The sequence below is a fragment of the Eulemur rufifrons genome, chromosome 7, assembly GCF_041146395.1.
Source record: "Eulemur rufifrons isolate Redbay chromosome 7, OSU_ERuf_1, whole genome shotgun sequence".
Classification (NCBI taxonomy): Eukaryota; Metazoa; Chordata; class Mammalia; order Primates; family Lemuridae; genus Eulemur; species Eulemur rufifrons.
The window spans coordinates 282,685,786-282,702,800 of record NC_090989.1 but is presented as its reverse complement, the minus strand read 5'-3'; the positions used below and the strand labels follow the sequence as shown (position 1 = coordinate 282,702,800).

Sequence of the window (17,015 nt, the reverse complement as noted above, 5' to 3'; positions counted from 1 at the left end):
AGTGGGGGAGAGCTGCGCTGTGTCTGGAGTCAAGGGTTCAAGGCAAGTTCTCCAGCCCCTCTGCCTTCATCTCTGCCGTGCAGGAACTGGGGTGCGGGAGGGGTGGAGAGGTGGGGAACCGCCCTTCAAGGAGGCAGGGAACAGTGAGGCCCAAAGGGAAGAGCTAGGGCCCACGCGCCCATCAGGCGCAGGAGGCACAGTGCCTGGGCCCCAGGACACATTTAGGAACCCACAAAAATGTTTACATTTCTTTTAAAATCAGAAGAAAAATATGGAAATAACCCAGCCTGGATTATATTTGTCTTTAGACCAGCACAACCACAAAATAGTAGGAGCCCACAAAGGCAAGGGTGTCCAGGGCCCGCGGAAGTCCCGCAGCCCCGGGGAGGAGGGTGCCAGGCCTCGCATCCAGCTGCCCTGGAGCCGGAAGACACAGGCCTCAGCGGGATCAGAAGGTGCATTTTAACACAGTCTCTTCTCCCCTGTAATGTTGAGGCCTGGGATTCTCAGTCCTGCGGTAAGAAGCACCCAGAGAGCTATTCCAAGTAGTGATGGTGCTCACCAGGCCTGGGGCGGGGCTGAGGAATCTGCATTTGAACAAGGTATGTTTCCCCCACCAGGTGTTTCTGGCATACCTGGTCCCTGGCACCCTTTTAGGTTGCAGCTGCGAGCCTTTCCAAGGCAGAGGTCCCTCAACCCGCCAGCCACTAGCACCTCCATACTCCCAGCAGGAAGCCGGGCGGGCTCCTGGGGGCTCCTCCGTCCACCCTCACCCTTCACTGCCTTTTCCTTAATTGTGCCCCGCGACCCGAGGGCCTGTCTTGTCTGAGATCAGGGGTGGAGGAAGGGGTGGTAGTCCAGGCGCAGCCTCTCTCCCTGGCAGGACTCCTGGAGCTAATTAGAGGAGAGAACTTCTGGGCTTGTGGTTACTTTTTAATTGTTTGTGGATCCAACATAAAAGCTAATGACCAGAAGGTGGAGGCTTGGTTAGCAGCACACTCCTGACTTCTAAATCTGTCTAAGAGGTCATTTGCAATTTGTTAACACTTTTCACAAGGGTGAATTCAATTAGCAGTTCCTGCACAGGCACCCAGCCGCCAGCCACAAGGACGCAGCAGCGGTTCAGCAAAGCTGAGATGCAAAAGGTTGAGAATGGAAGATCCTCTGGACCACTCAGAAGTCCCCCGCGCAGGGGGTCCTGGCACCTGGGGACAAGGTGAGTAGCAGAGGGGCATCCCCGCCGGGGAGCTGGTGCAGGTGGTACAGAGAGCCGTGGACTGGGAGTTAGGGTAACTCAGGGCGGTGCCTCTCCTGTGGGCCTCAGTTTCCCCTTCCCCAAGGTGATCGCAATGCCCATCGTTGGCCTGCCCAGGAGGACAGAGAGGGGAGCGTCTCCTCTCGGTTACCTGTGGCCCGTGACACTGGCAAGGTGGGAAACGGAGGAGATGGGAGTGCGGGTGGGCCCAGCGCCCGGAGGAGCAAGCGGGGGGCGCCCAGCTCGGGTTGAGGAGGCCCCACTTCCGCCAGCAGCTGCGCCTCCGCACTCAACCCCGGGGAGGCTCGCACAGGTGTTACGGGGGCGTGTCGTGGGGGGAAGGAGAAACACCTGGGACGTCGAGGGATGGGGAGATGAGCCGGGATGGGCAGTTCAGACAGTGGGACCGGGTGACACTGCAAAGGCGTTGAGTGAGAAAAGCGGGTTGCCATGCAGAGTGACTCTCGGGTATGGAACCACACTAAGAAATACATATTATTTATGGATCTCCCCGACTCTGATGCAGGCTCACTCTCTGCCCTTCCCCACGCACACGGCGAGGCCCAGCTCTGGAAAAAATCAAAAGCGGAGCGGGAGCATGTGCGACGTGACTGGGAAGCCCCGAGGGGGAGCAGCCGGGCCGGCCTCGTTAGTGCTGACCTTGGCACCGAGCTGCTCCTGATGGATGGGGTTCGGGCCGGACGGGCCCCGGGGGAGAGGCGGCCCTATCCATTACGGCCCATCAGCGCCTCCCTGAGCACTCCCTGCTCGGGGTGCCACGACTGTCGGCCGGGAATAAATCTCTGTCTGGGCCACGGGAGAGCCGAAAGGGAAACAAGGCAAAGCATGAAAAATGCTTCTGTCCTGGCTCTGGCGACAAAGCTGCCATGGAGGAGGAAGGGCCGCGGCGTCTGAGCAGGTGGGAGAGATGTGGCAGGAGCAGCAGGGCCGGAAGGGGAGAAGATGGGGGCCCCGGACCACTGCCCCTCCCAGCCACGTCTCCCTGCCTGGACCCCATTCACAGAACTCCCTTGAGATCCAGGTCCACAGGAGCAGCTGGCCCTGAGGAGGAGGGACCCGCAGGGACCCAGCTGGGGAGTCCCAAGCCCGAGCAGAGGCAGCCCAGGCTGGGCAGCGATGCCAGCCAACGCCTCCGCCTCCCGTGCGAATCTGTTCTGGCCGCTGAGTGCGAGGTCCTAGAGGAAGCTGCCTGGGCGGAACCAGGCCCCCTTCCGCTAATCACCTTCACCCTCTTGCTGAGGGACAGACTCTCTCCATGCCTCAGTTTCCTCATGGGTAAATGGAGGTAACGGGGCCACAGTGAGGGTGCCAGTCACTACGCGGAGAGCCAGATACCAATGAGTGCTCTTCAGCGTTGGCTGTTGATGGCTGTAGTTGTTGCTGGTGGCTCCACCCCGCTGGGGAGGACTTGCCTCTGGCCACCTGCACCACTTTGGGCGGAGCTCGGGATGAGAAAGGACTTCCTCACCCAGGGCCTTGCTCTGCCTCCTGCAGCTGTCACCCGTGGGTATGGACAGCGGCTCTGGAAGGAAATGGGGCTCAAATCCTGGCACTGCCACCCACCGGCTCTGTGGCCTGGGGCAAGTGACTCTCTGAGCCTGTTTCCCCACCTATAAAATGGGATGATGGTCGCTACTGGGTAGAGTTGTATTTGATGAGATGATGCATGTAAAGTGCTCAAGGTTGTCCCCGTCAGTCACTGAGGACAGCTGCTGTGTCTCCTCTGTGTCTTTTCTCATCCAGCCAGGAAGACCTCGCATCTTGTCGTGTTCTTCGTACACAGTGCTCTCCCTCCCCTGTTCCACCGGCCACCCCACACCCCGCTCTGGACATTTTCCTGTTTATGAACCTTCCCTGTAATACATGATGCCTGAATTTTTTAACTTGATGCTCCAATATGACCTGTGCAGCAGGAAAGAGCAGGGAAGTCAACTCCCGGGTTCTGAACTTGCTACCTCTGTTAATGCAGCTGAGGAGCACATTGGCTCTTTGAGGCCTCATCACTGCACTGCGATTCGTAACACCAGCCAGGTGGGGGGCGGGGAAACGGCGGAGTCCGTGACACGACACAGGAATGTCTGGCTTTACCATCTCCTCTCTGGCTCTCAAGTGCACTCTTTACTTTCTCTTTTTAAAAAATTTTTTTTTGTGCAAGTATCACTTGCCAATGTCTCTTTACCTCCACTAACTCTGTTTCAAAGTTGTGGGTTTTTTGTTTTTTTTTTTTAATTTGTGCTCAGACCTTATGGATGAAAGTCTCAAAGTCTTAAAGGGCCCCAGAGCATGTTTCTCCGCAGCCCACGACAGGCCAGGCATTGGATTAGACTCTGATGACACGGTGATGGACAAAGCTGGATCGTCCTTGTGCTGGGGGACCTGAGTGTCCAGTGAAGACTGGCATAAAGCAGAGGGTATTAACTACAGTTGCGGTCGGTGCCACTGAGCAGACCACGCCGGGGTGGGGAAGGCTTGGCTCTGGAAGGCACGGCCAGGCTGGCTCCGAGGCCGGGGCTCTGCGAGGTCCACACGCGCCCCCCTGTGGTCAGCCGGGCCTCACTCAGCCCGACGTCAGGACACCGACACACCGTGCTTGGTCTTGCCCTGCAGAAACCATCTCGGATCCCCGGGGCAGCTGCCCAGGAAGGGGCTTATTATTATTTTATAGGAGTTTGGGTAGATGGCTCGGGTTTTTTGGCCATAGAAGCAGAATAACCCAGGGTGATTGATGGGCCCATTGTAAATTTGTAAAATAAATCAGCTTGGCAGAGAGATTCAAAAAACCTGTCAGGCAGCAAACATTTTTTTAACAGCCTGTAAAATTTTCTCCATCCTTCACATTTGTCAACGTCAGGCTGATGATGCATCTGATGGCACCGCCAGCAGCTGCAATCAGAGGGGCGGGCCGGCCGCACTTCCTACTTAGGTTTCTTATTTGTCCCGGTCTGAACGCTTTCAGACCAGGACCGGGGGCCACACCAGACTAACTGGCGGATGAGCTAAGGGTCCTACCGAAGTTGCACGTTGCTACTGGCTTTATGTATGGATCCCAATGTGCCATTTGTTCACGCATTCATTCAGCAAACATTTAGCGATGGCCTCTTGGGCAAAGGCACTGTGGCCGGCACCACAGATACCAGGTGAGCCAAAGCAGGCCTGGGTGAAGGGCCTGGCTGCCCCGTCGAGGAGTTTGAGTTTATCTGGAAGTGGGCACTACTGAAGGTGAAGGTGAAGGAGGTGACAGGAGAAGGGAAGCTCAGTGGGCTCTTTTGATGTGTTCAGATGAAGTTTTAAAGCTTCGAGAAAAGTCCAGACAGGACAGCCTTATATACTATCCTGTCTCACCCACCTCATTTGCAGGAAAAACAGGAGTAGCATCTCCACCTGTGTCACCTCCACCCCTGTGTTGATTAGGGTGGCAGATCAGACCTGTGGTCACTGTCATAGGTGTTTAGGCCACACTGATCCTCCCCTCACTGCAGGGCAGCCATGGGTAAATGACTTCACCTCTCAGACCCTCTGTCTCCTCTTCTGTAACATGGGGATATAAGAGTTTCAACCTCATACTCACTAAGCCGTTCAGAGCTATTTAATGAGGATGCAACTGAGGTGCTGGCACAATGTCTGACCTGTGACAGTAACAGTAACACATCATTGCCATTATTAGTCCAAGGTGGGGTCGACCCACCTTTCCTCTGGCCCAGGTCAGACACTGATGCGCAGGGGCTGTTTGCTCATGGACTGAGTGATGGATCCTCCCACTAGCATTCTTGTCTTGAGTGTGGCACAAGGCTCCCAAGCAGGGTGGTGGCAGAGCCAGGACGCCCATCATCCCCCAGGAGCACCAGCTGCTGCTGCCTCTCCTCCCCTCCCCGCCACCCCTGACTCAGCATCATCGACAAGGCTGCACCAATTAGGAGCAGTAACAATTAAGATGTGCTGAGGGCATGTGAACATTTGCAAACACTGATTAAAATACATCAATAATTAAGCGCTCCTTTAATAGTTACATTTCTGGCCTCCAGACATATCTGTTTCTGGACCCTGGGTCGCAGCATGCTTTGAGATCTGTGTTATGGCCTTACATGCTGGTAATGAAAATTTGAAATTCTTCCCTGACTTGAATTCCGAGATTTGACAGGGAAATGGCAGGGAGAGGATGCCCGGGCTCTTTCCAGCTGCCTGATCCTAGCGATGTGGTCTCCAAAGCCAGCCAGACCGAGTAGACACCCAGGCTCTGCTGCCTCGGGGAGGGTCCCTACCCTTCCTTTCCCCGCCTGTGGAGCGTGCGGTGATACCTGCCTCTCGGGAAGGCTGCAGAGATTAGCAGGCACATGTGCAAAATGCCGGCCGCATTTAAGCTCGAGTCACAGCAGCTTTTGTTAGTAGCAGCCCCTACCGTTGCCGGAGGACACGCGGAGGCCATGGTTTTAGCGGAGGGCTCAAGGCCGTCAGTCCACAGCAGCAGGTCCAAATCCAGGGACACCTGGACCAGGCCCGAAACAAAGATGAGAGGAGCCAGGCTGGTGGGGTTGGGACAACAGAAGAGCATGGATTCTGTCCCTAAGAGACGCTGCCCGTCAGTCCTGGCCCTTGGAGCCAGGCCAAGTGCACACCCAGCTGCCCAGGCTCTGATCTTGCAAGAGAAGCAGGAAATCTGGGTGTTTATATGAAATCTTCTGACTTTTTAGAAAATATGGTGACTCCTTCAACCTTTTTTCTTTTTGTAAAATTACTGCACAGGCCGATCACCTCTGTGGATTGGCCTGGCCACGGCCCTGCTGGAACGCACGTCTACACGGCCCTGCTCTCCTGGTAACTGTGGAGTCTCCACTTTCCTTTGAGCCACAGAGGCTCGCGGATTGAAACGCGCCTTTCCGATTTAGTGATGGTCCGTGACAAACTGGTGTAGATTGGGAACCACATAGGCTAACTGGAAAGGAAGTAATTGAAAAATCCCAAATTCGGATTTGAATCCCATCTGGTATTGAGAGACCGAGTGGGCAGGAGGCTAGAGGTGCGTGGAGAGGAGGGGGCGCAGCCCTTGCAAAGCTAGAGACGGAGGGCTAGATGTGGTCGGAATTTTAACCCTCAAGGCGGTAACGACCCCTGTGTTCCGTCCTAGCTCAGAGTGAGTGCTCAGGGGTTAGTCTGAGGCGGGACTTCAGGTTTTGAGACTCACATCTGTAGTTGTGAGTAAACAGCACTGGTTTGCTTCTTTATTTGTTTATTGGACCAAATCGCCCCAACAACTCCTCAGTCGTAACAGGATTTGGTTTTTTAACATGCTTTTAAAGTAAAGAAATAAATACAACGGAGGCTTGTAAAAGGTGATCAGCAGAGAATGGGCCTTGGCCCCATAACTTTAAAGTAATAGCCCCATTAGGGAGGCCGATGGTGTTTTAACCGTTCCTCCTTATTTATGCCGTAAGGTGGGAGGGTTTTTCCAGGCAGGTTGGGCATCTCCGTAAAAGCTTTTCCAGCAGCCATTTAACCTCCATTTACGAAGAAATAAAGCGAAATTGATGCTGATTTGGGCTGCTTTGGGGGATATTTCTGTTCCATAAAAGCCCTTTTGCCTGCAGTTTGCCGGGCTGCCCTGTCACGTTGGAAAGGGCCGCTGCTGATAAAGACAAAGCTTTATGGCCACGATATTTGCTGCTAACAGCAACCTAATGCAGCATTTTCATTTTTGTGCAATTAATGTTAATGTCTGCTACGAAAATTGTCATTAAATACCATTTTAAAATCCATTCAATTTGCATATGCAAAGCCCATTTACCATCACAGAAGATAGAGCCGGCACTTCATCATGTCCTTCCCCTGAATTGCGGCCACTCGGTTTTAGAGCAATTTAAGATTCTGTATTGAAAGCTGGATGGTGATGGATGTCTTTTCTGAGCCCAGCTGACTCAAGCGATAAATGGAAAACCTTAGCCCCGGGGACCAGAGACTGTGGGTGTTCACATAGCACCTCAGACTCAAGGGGGCAGGACACAGACCCGAGGGGGCAGGACACAGAGCACAGAGCACTGGATAAGGAGTCTGCCAGCCTGACTCTAGACCTGGCTCGGTTAATAACTTGCTGTGTGACCTTGGGAAGTTCTCTTCACCTCTCTGAGCTTCTTTCTACTTTCTTCTATTTTAAATAAGGACTTCAAACCAGGTGATTGCTGATGTCCTATATGGTCTATTATTTTCTGTTTTTAAATATAAGCATACTAGGTTGGGAATCCAGGCCAAGCCCTGCCATGATAAAATTGTATGAACTTAGGGAGGTCAATTAACCTCTCCCTGCCTCAACTGGGTAGTAATCTTGCCCACCCGCCCGGGGTTTGAATGACAATGAAAATAAATTGGTGTGAAGGTTTGCAGGCAAGCCGGGAGACAGAGCACATGCTGAGGCTCACAGAATGCTGGGATTAGTGTGTGTTACTGGTGGAACCCCCTTTCACAGCGAGGAAGTGGCAACCCTGGGGAATGCGATGTGGAGAGTTGGGGACAAAACTGGGACTAGCACCCAGGCCGACTCCTGGCCCAGTGCTCCTCCCTGACACCACACTGTCTTTGAGACACTCGGTCACCAGCATGGACTAATCTAGTGATCTAGTGCCCAGTATGGAGTCCCTGTTCCTCTCTGCCCTCGACAGTCTGCAGGAGCAAGGCTGGGGGGCCACGTGCTGCGGAGCTGCACGAGAAGAGCCCGATGAGCTGGTGCAAATCATGGAGACACCTTGGAGGAACCCACGTGAGGGTGGTTTCAGAGGCGGGGAAAGTATGGTGGACAGGTGATTAGTTAATCCAGCCGGTGGTGACTTTCCGGTGTGTCTCCAGTGTCACCTTCCAGGTTTTAAGGTGAATAGAAATGCATTTCTGGTGAAAGATGGGCCTAGTATTTGCGGCCATGGGAGCTGGGACAGAGGGGGTGCTGAGCTGAACTTCGCAGCATGAGGCCCACGCATGACAGGCCGTGCAAAAGTACGCCGCACACCCCATGGGGAATAGTGTGGCGGGTCCTCGAAAGTTAAACATGGAATTACCATGCGATCCAGCAATTCCACTTCTGTTTATAGACCCCAAAGAACTGAAAGCAGGGACTCAGACAGGCATTTGTACACCCATGTTCCCAGCAGCACTTTTCACAATAGCCAAAAGGTGGAAACCACACAATGTCCATCCGCGGATGAGTGGGCAAAGAGAATGTGGTTTATCCGTACAAGGGAATATTACTGAGCCTTAAAAAGGAATGGAATTCTGATACATGCCACAACATGGATGAACCCTGAGGACGTTATGGTAAATGAAATAAGCCAGACACAAAAGGGCAAATAGTGTATGATTCCACTTACATGAGCTACCTAGAATAGTCGAATTCATAGAAACAGAAAGTGGAATGATGTTTACCAAGACCTGGGGGGAGGGGCAGGAGGAGTTAGTGTTTAACGGGGACAGAGGTTCAGTTTGGGACGATGGAAAAGCTCTATGCATGGATGGGGGTGATGGTTGCACGACAATGTCAATGTAATTATTCCCACTGAACTGTACACTTGAAAGTGGTAAAACAGTAAAAATGTGTATTTTAACACAATAAAAAAATGAGAAAAATAAAGAATAAAGAAGGAACCACCCCCAAATGAAATAGTAAGTTGGCATAGCCCAAGGAAGGCACCTGGTCCAGGAACGGCAGGAGGGAGGTTGGAAGGACAGGCTGGGGATGGAACGTCAGTGGCCTTGACTAAGGGCCGAGCAGGACACTGCCACACAGGTGGGCTGACACATGGGCCCTGTCAGTCACAGGTGGGACGTGGAGGCCCAGGCCGCTGGCTGGCGTCTGGGAGCAGCCGCTTCTATTTGTCTGCTCAGTGCAATGACAAATGCCAGCAACTGCTGTAGTAAGGATAAGCTTGTGCCCGGTGCAGAGAGGGTTAGGGAGCCCCGTGCAGGGGACATCGCTGTTTCTGCCTGCCGGGCATCTGTCCCTTCCTGGAAACAGCCCTGATTGTACATCTTTTCCACCACCGGCCTGTGCAGATCCTGGGGACCCAATTCACCCTCTACTCCAGGGAAGGGCATGTGACTGGGCCTGGCCAATCAGAGGGCTTCAGATTCTCCTGGCCTGGACAACTGGCTCAGAGGCAGACATGTGACTCAATCTGGCCAATCAGTGTACTCCACAAGCCCTAGTCACAGGGGTGGGCATATGACCCAAGCTAGACCAAAGACCTTGATCTCAAGGCTTTTGTTGTCCCTGCCCCTCAGCACTGGGCCCACTAAGAGAACAGGAGGTAAGAATGGAACCACTACTGGCCATTTTGTCAGGTGAGGAGGAAGCTTGTCAGAAAATGGAGCCAAAACCGGGAAGCACAGCCAGGACAGAGGACGCTGCCTGGCTGCCTGGATCCAGCTATGCCTGAAGCTCCACCCCTGGGCTCTTCAATGCTGGGCGCCAATAAATTCTCCTTAAAGAAAATCAATGCAGTTTGAGTTGAGTATTGATTACATGCAACTGCATTCTCCTTTTATAGAATGTCAAGCGTGCCAGAGTTGGGACATGGGTCACACGTCTGACCCTGAACCAACCACTGTGACCAGCATTTATGAAATACACTGATGGGCCAGGCCTGGGCCACATGTCTGCCTCTGGGCCAATCGCTGAGGCCAAGGCAATCTGGACCCTGGGGCGGGCCAGGCCTGATCATGTTCCCCTCGCTGGAGTCAGGGGTGAATTCGGTCCCAGGATCTGCGTGGGCTGATGGTGGAAAAGATGTTTGATCAGGGCTCTGTTTCCAAAAGGAGGGGATCCAATGCTGGGTGGGCAAAACCAGCCAAGAGGATAAAGTCCCTGACTGTGGAGCTGTTACCGGTGTCTGTGTAGGGAACAGTACAATTTAATCTGTGCATCAGAGACAGAACTCCGTAGCAATGTGCCAGGCGGCTTGGGAAGGGCCAGTTCTGGAAGCAGGGAGAGCAGTTAGCAGGTGCCTGCAGAGGTGCAGGCAGAAGACGATGGGCATTGACTGGATGGGGCGCCTGGCGCTGCAAGTCCTTTCCTGTGGGCCATGCCCCCATCTCTCCGCCTTTCTGTTTGGACTGTGGGTCCTCATTGGCATTAGGGAGCTGACCTAAGCCCCAGGCTGGTTGTGTCCTTGCGGTAAAGCCCATAGTGTTGATAGTGCTGAGGACGTGGGCCCAGCGGGATGTGTGTACAAACTCATCTCATCTGTGGCGCTGGTGGGGCCACAGAGCAGTAACGTCTCGGGGGAACGCAGGGCCTTTCTGGGGGGCCAGGTACATATCTTTACGTGAGTGGTTAGGACATGAGCATTTCCAGTTGTAAAATTTCATCAAGTTGGACACTTCATGATTTGTGCTTTTTGCTGTGTATAAGTCAAACCTCAACATAAATTTTTAAAAATTTCATAGCTCTTGGCCTACAGTTCACATTATATCATTTCAACAATAATAGCAGCTAATATTTATTGAGTGCTTGCTATGTCCCAGGCCCTATGCTGAGGTTTTCATATGCGTTCTGTCACTGAAACCTCTCAGCAATACTAGGGAGCAGATACTATTATTATCCCCATTCTACAGATGCAGAAACTGAGGCAAGGATCCCACAGCTAGTGACAGCCAGAGTCCAGGTTTGAACCCAGGCTCCAGAACCTCTCTAGCAGCCTCACAGGGATGGTGCCATGCTGGGGTGACCTGGCAGGCTCTCCCCTTCCTCGCCCAGGTTATCAAACGCCCTGAGAGCAGAAACAGCTCTTAATAAATGTTTGTTGATTGAGGGAAAGTGGGTGGCCTGTGCCCAGCCTCACAGTATATCCTGACGCCGGGCAAGAACCCAGCTCGGCTGGATTCAGGGTGTGGCCACAGAAGTCCCACAAGAGAGAGTCTTTGGAGGGTGAGGACGGGAGGCCTCAGAGGATGGTCTGCTTCCCTGACACTCTCGGACATTGTTCGCTGATTCAACCAGCACCCACACCCACCTTGAGCCACCTTACCGTGCCGGGATCCCAAATGTCATGTCTGGAGGGAGAGAGGGTGGTTCCTTCTTCACGCGCCGGTCATCCTGGTCACTGATGCGGATGTCATTGAACTGACAGTAGAGGAAGTTCTCGCGGGCAGTCACCAGGCCAGCCTTCACGGCCCCGCGGTTCATCGCGATGTAGTTCCGGGTCAGCTCATGGGGGCAGGTGGGCTGCTGCTTAAACACGTTCCAGTGTCCGATGGCTGCGGGCAGGGAGAGACAGGGCCGTGAGGCGGCTGTCAGTCTGGGAGTACAGCTCCCTGTGTGTCTGACCGAGAAGAGGCCGGGGGACGTGGGCACTTTACCTTCCCATTAACCTGAGACCACGGGGGACAGCCCTGCCTGGCTCCCAGAAAGGGAGGGGTCAGGGCCCCCAGGGACTGCAGAGGGTGCCCAAACACCTTTCTGGAGCTGGGCCAGCCCGGCCTTGACCCCTTTGGCCATCACAGTTGCTCCTGAGCCTGTTCCGGGCTTATAGTCTGACACCCAAGACCTGCCCCGCGTGGTCCTCCCCATCTCGGCCACGCCCTGGGCTTTACCACGCGGCTGCCCAGACTTGGGGCCTCCGGGGTCTTTCTCTGGCACCTGGCCAGCTGCCAAGCCCCCCTTGGCAGGTCAAGAGCTCTGTGAAGAGGAGTGCGCCTCCCGCCCACTGCTTACCCCTGTGCCCCACAGCACACCCGCTCACCTTCGGGGACCCCTCCGTCCAGTCCCCGGACGTAGAGTCCGTAGTTGAAGTCGATGCCAGGCAGACTGCAGCTCCTTTCCCGGGGCTTGCCGAGCTCAGCCTGTTGGGGCAGGGAGGGAGCACAGGTGAGGGGTGGCGTCCCAGGCCCACGTACTATGACATGGTCCAGCGGCAGGGCGGCACCGACGCTGGCTTTGCCTTCAGGACCGCGAGGGTGTGGACAGCAGAGCCCTCCCAGCGAGGCGTGCGGACGGCGGCCGGGGTGAGGACACAGCAGAAGCCGACTGGTGGCTCGCGCTCAGGGGCGAGTGAGGACAGCAGACACGGAGGCCTCCGTGGCCACAGCTGTGCACTGGCGGGGAGTGGGCACCGCAGGCCCTGAGCTGAGCAGCTGTGTCTGGGGCGGAGCCTACCCCTGCCGCGCTCAAGCTGGAAATGACCAGGCCAGTCCAGCACCCATCTGGAGGCCAGCGTCGAGGGAGGGGGACATCCTTCCTACCTAACGCTTCACTCACACCAGGCACGGATCAAACCATTCTCACGAGGAAGTCGTGTCCTCAAATCCTCACCTTAGGGCAGGGACACAGTTACCCCCTCAGCACCTGGACAGCTGTTCTCACTCTCTGGGTCTCTAGTGAACTCCTTGACCCGCCCAGAAGGGGTTTGTATGAACAAAATGACTCTATTATCAACCACATTAGTCCCCCCATTTTATAGATGTAGAAACTGAGGCCTAGAGAGGCAGCGCTGTCATTCACGCGGGGGTGGGCAGGTATGCGTGAGCCGGGGCTGGGGTCTCTCTAGAACAGTAGCTCCCGGGGGCAGAGGCTTTGTGGAGCTTAGGACACCATCATCACCTTCCTCGTCCCTGAGCGCTCGCTAAGTTCTCAGTTCTCTCATTCAGTCTGCGCAGCCGCCAGGTGAGGCGGCCCCTCCACCCACAGCTGTTCCGGGGCAGCTGCGGTGCGGAGGAGCCACACGGCTCGTGTCCGGCCTGCAGAGGAACCCAGGCTGGCTGCTGCCAGCTCACCCTCAGGTCTGCGAGCTCAGTGGATGCCAACGAGCCCCAGAGTCCCTGGCCCCCTGGTGCCCACAGGCCCGTGGACGGTGCTGGGGGTGGTGCGGCTGCTCCTCCACTGCCCACGGGCCAAGGCCAAGGGCTCGAGGTCGCAGGGTGCTCTGTCTTCCCAGCTCTCCCCACGCTCTGGCCTCACGTTATCTCCTCTGTGTCCCCACCTCTCTGGTGCCTGCAGGTTGGGTGCGTAGAGGCAGGTAGGTGGTCAGGGACCACCCGCAACAGCTCGTCACTGCCTTTGCGGTAAACCCCTCCCCCAGGCTGGAAGTGCAGGCCCTGCCCCTTCCGTTCCGCCCAGCCCTGCCGCTTTGCCCCACCCCACCCCACGTGGCCCCGCTGCTGAGCCAGACCAGCCCACGTCCGGATCTGAGGATCGCAGGCGCCCAGCCTCATCCAGGCCTTTCCTCTGGGCCTCCCTCTGCCCCTGCTGGGCCTTATTTTTTAAGCCCTGTCTCTGCGGGAGGCTCTCTGGAGCCCTTGGGCTTGCCGTGCCTGTCCCTCCTCTGAGCACCAGTAACTCTCACTCTCTGTTCCGTTCACTGGGGCTTAAAACTTAAGTCACCTTCTCGATTTCTGTGAATGCCAGGTGCTGGGCCACCCTGCCTAGATCATAAATTCTGAGACAGCCAGACCCCTGGCTTCTAGTACCTCCTTTTTCCTGTTGGCACATAGCAGGTGCGCCACAAATGCCTGATATTAAAAACCTCTTCCTCTGGGAATCCTTCCCAGATTGGCATCAGTCCAGACTGGCCTCCGTGTTATATGGTGGCACCATAGCGGCCCGAGCCCACCATCACGGCACTTTCAAAGTTACACAGTTGTGCCTTCTGTAGCATAGATGGACCTTGATAACATGATGCTGAGACGCCAGACACAAAGGGCCACATACTGCATCATTCCATTCTCGTGAAACATCCAGAATAGGCAAATCCATAGACAGAAGGAGGTCCATGGTTGCGAGGGCTGGGGGTGGGTGGAGGGCAGAGATGGAGGGATTGTGGGGGTGACAGCCTGGCTAAGGGGTGTCGTGAGTGTCACGAAAATGTTCTAAAATTGGTTGTGGAGATGTGTGTACAATTCTGTGAATATAGTAAAAGCCATTGAATTGCATACTTTCAATGGGTGAATTGTATGGTAGATGAATTATATCTCAAATAAAGCTGTCGGAAAGTTACAACATGGTGTAATTAAGTCATTAGTTGCATGATGATCAGTTTAATGTCTGTCTTCCCCCAGGAGACTGTGTATGCCATAGAGACAGGAATCCAATCTTTACTTTTTAAGGTTAGTTTTTTTAAAAATAGAGCTTATATTTTACAACAGTTTTAGGTTCATAGCAAAACTGAGCAGAAAGTATGGAGGTTTCCTATATACCCAATCGGTCTTTATTCTCATCCCTCCTTTCCCAGGGTCCAGCATAGAATAGATGCTAGTAAACAGGTAAAATGAATAAATGAATGAAATACCTACGTCTTAGTCAGCTTGGGCTGCCATAACAAATTATCATAGACTGGATGGCTGTAAATGTTTATTTCTCACAGTTCTGGAGGCTGGGAAGTCCAAGATATGGGCACCGACAGATCCGGCGTCTGGTGAGGGCTGGCCGCCTAGTTTGCAGACAGCTGCCTTCTCATTGTGTTCTCGCATGGCGCAGAACAGAGAATGAGTGAGCCAGCTCTCTTCCTCTTCTTACAAGGGCGCACATTCCATCCTGAGGGCTCCACCTTCCTGACCTAATCATCTCCCCAAAGTCCCACTCCTGGTATCATCTTATTGGGGGTTAGGGTTTTAACACATGAATTTTGGGGGAACACAAACATGCAGTCCATACGGCCTACTTTGAGACTATTGGTTGTTTTCTACACGGTAACTGATCCTTTTCCTCCCTATTCTTTCACATCTCAAGTCCCAGACCCCCCTCCCTCAAGAGCAATGGAGTTTTGAGTTCCAGGTGGGCAAATCTATTGGGTGGTTTATTTTGAATTCCTTCCACACCATTCACTCTGAGTTGCAGGCAAAGCTCTAGCCTCTCTTTTGTTTATGAAAATGATCCAACCTCTCCAGTGATTGCCGGGGAAGTTAATTAAAATCTGACTTCTCCGGGAGAAGCCCCGCCTCCCTCAGGGCAGGTGCAGGTGGGCAGAGTTCCAGCTGGCTGGGGGACGACAGACAGACTCAGGAGCTGGCTGCCACCCTTAGGCAGGGGGCGAGGGAGCAGGCAGGTGCCTCAATCTCTGTGCTTTTAGCATGGTCGCCTGGGAGTCAACAACTGCTGAAACACATGGAAGCCTTAGGCTGCAAAATATCATTCCAATGGGAGCTTTTCTCCTACTTTCATTACACAAGTATTTATTTTGTACCTACTCTTCTGGGAGTTCTAAGGTGAACAAATCAGACACACAGCCCCTGATCATATGAAATTTACTCTCTTGCAAAAAGGATAGTTAAGTAATAACAGTCAAGCATACCAGGAGGTTTGAAGAGGGAAGCATAGAGTGCTCCTAGCTCTAAAAATCTGTGAGTCCACAAAGAGAGAAAAGATATTTGCAATACATTTTTCTGACAAAGGACTCATCCATCATATATAAAGAGCTGCTACAAATCAATAAGAAAATGGCAGACAATCCTATAGAAAAAAATGAGAAAAGACTCAAAGAGGCACTGCATTAAGAAGATGTCCAAATGGCCAAGACCCACATGTCAAGGTGTTCAACCTCTAGGAAATGCAAAGTAAAAGCTCAGTGTTATTGGTGAGGATGTGGAGCAACTGGAACACTCATGTACTTGCTGGGAGTGAAAACTGGTATAACCACTGTGGAAAACTGTTTGGCAGTATCTGTTAGAGCTAAACACATGCCTACTCTATAACCCAACAATTCCTTCCTGGACACCCAACAGAAATGAATGTGAATGCCAACCCAGAAACCTGCCAAAGAATGGGCAAAGCAGCTCAATTCATGGTAGCCAAATACCAGAAACAATGCAAATGACTATCAGGTGGATAAGAAAGTTGTGACATATTCATACCACAGAATATTCTACAGCAGTGGTCCTCAATCAGGGGTGGTATTGTCCCTTAGAGGTCATTTTGGCCATGTCTGGATACATTTTTGGTTACAACTTAGGAGGCGGGTACCACCCTCTCCCCAGTGAGTAGAGACCAAGAATGCTGCTAAACACCCTACAGCGCACAAGACAGCCCCACCACACACTCGACAGAGCAATCTGTCCCCAAGTGCCAACAGCACCTACAGAGATTGAGAAGCCCTGAGAATGAAAGAACGATACTATGGGCAGCACACGCGTGGTCCTCACGTGAAGTATGGAGGGAAAGAGGCCAGACGCATGAGCTACGTACGGCTCCACACGGATGAGATCAAACACGAGCACAACTAATGTCATTTCAAAAGTCAGGAGCACAGGACCCCGGGCAGGGGCAGTGACTGAGGGCAGCACAAAGGGGCTTCCGGCGCCTGACCTGACGGTGCCGTACGCACTGGGCCATCCTGCCTGCCGCCCTCCTTCAGGTCCATGCGTGTGGGACTGTGGCCGCCTGGCACTCTCCGTGTCCACGCGGGAGCCCCAGTTTCATTCGAGAACTATGTAAGCACAGGCACCAGATGAACCACAGCAACAACAATAAAAATGATTTTCTTACCTCCCAAAGTGTTCTCCGGACTGCGTGTCTGAGACTGGGCAGTCCCATCCTGAGCCCCCTGAGAATGTGGTGTTGGATTTCTCCTCTCCTTGGACTTTTCCAGACTGGAGTGTTGCCTGGCAGGATGAAGTAGAACTTCCCGAGAATTCAGCCGAGAAGCAGATTCAGCCGCTCAGAGAAGCACCACCTGCTCCATAGCCTTCCACCCTGGCAAGTGGGCTTCCTTCCTTCTGGGGCCGGTTACACCAAAGTGTCAGAGAAGGCTGCCAGTAGGAAACCCGAGGGGTCCCT

The 17,015-nt window shown here is 53.7% G+C and overlaps 1 protein-coding gene across 1 annotated transcript in view; it reads right to left on the bottom strand.

The window, feature by feature from the left end:
• CFAP77 (cilia and flagella associated protein 77) overlaps positions 1 to 17,015 on the bottom strand; it is a 116,089-nt gene that overhangs the window by 38,249 nt on the left and 60,825 nt on the right. Inside the window, exons 2-3 of the mRNA XM_069474774.1 lie at positions 11,992 to 12,091; positions 11,278 to 11,506 (exon numbers count right to left, since the gene is read on the bottom strand). Coding sequence (XP_069330875.1) covers positions 11,278 to 11,506; positions 11,992 to 12,091 — 329 coding nt within the window. The remainder of the gene's footprint in view (positions 1 to 11,277; positions 11,507 to 11,991; positions 12,092 to 17,015) is intronic.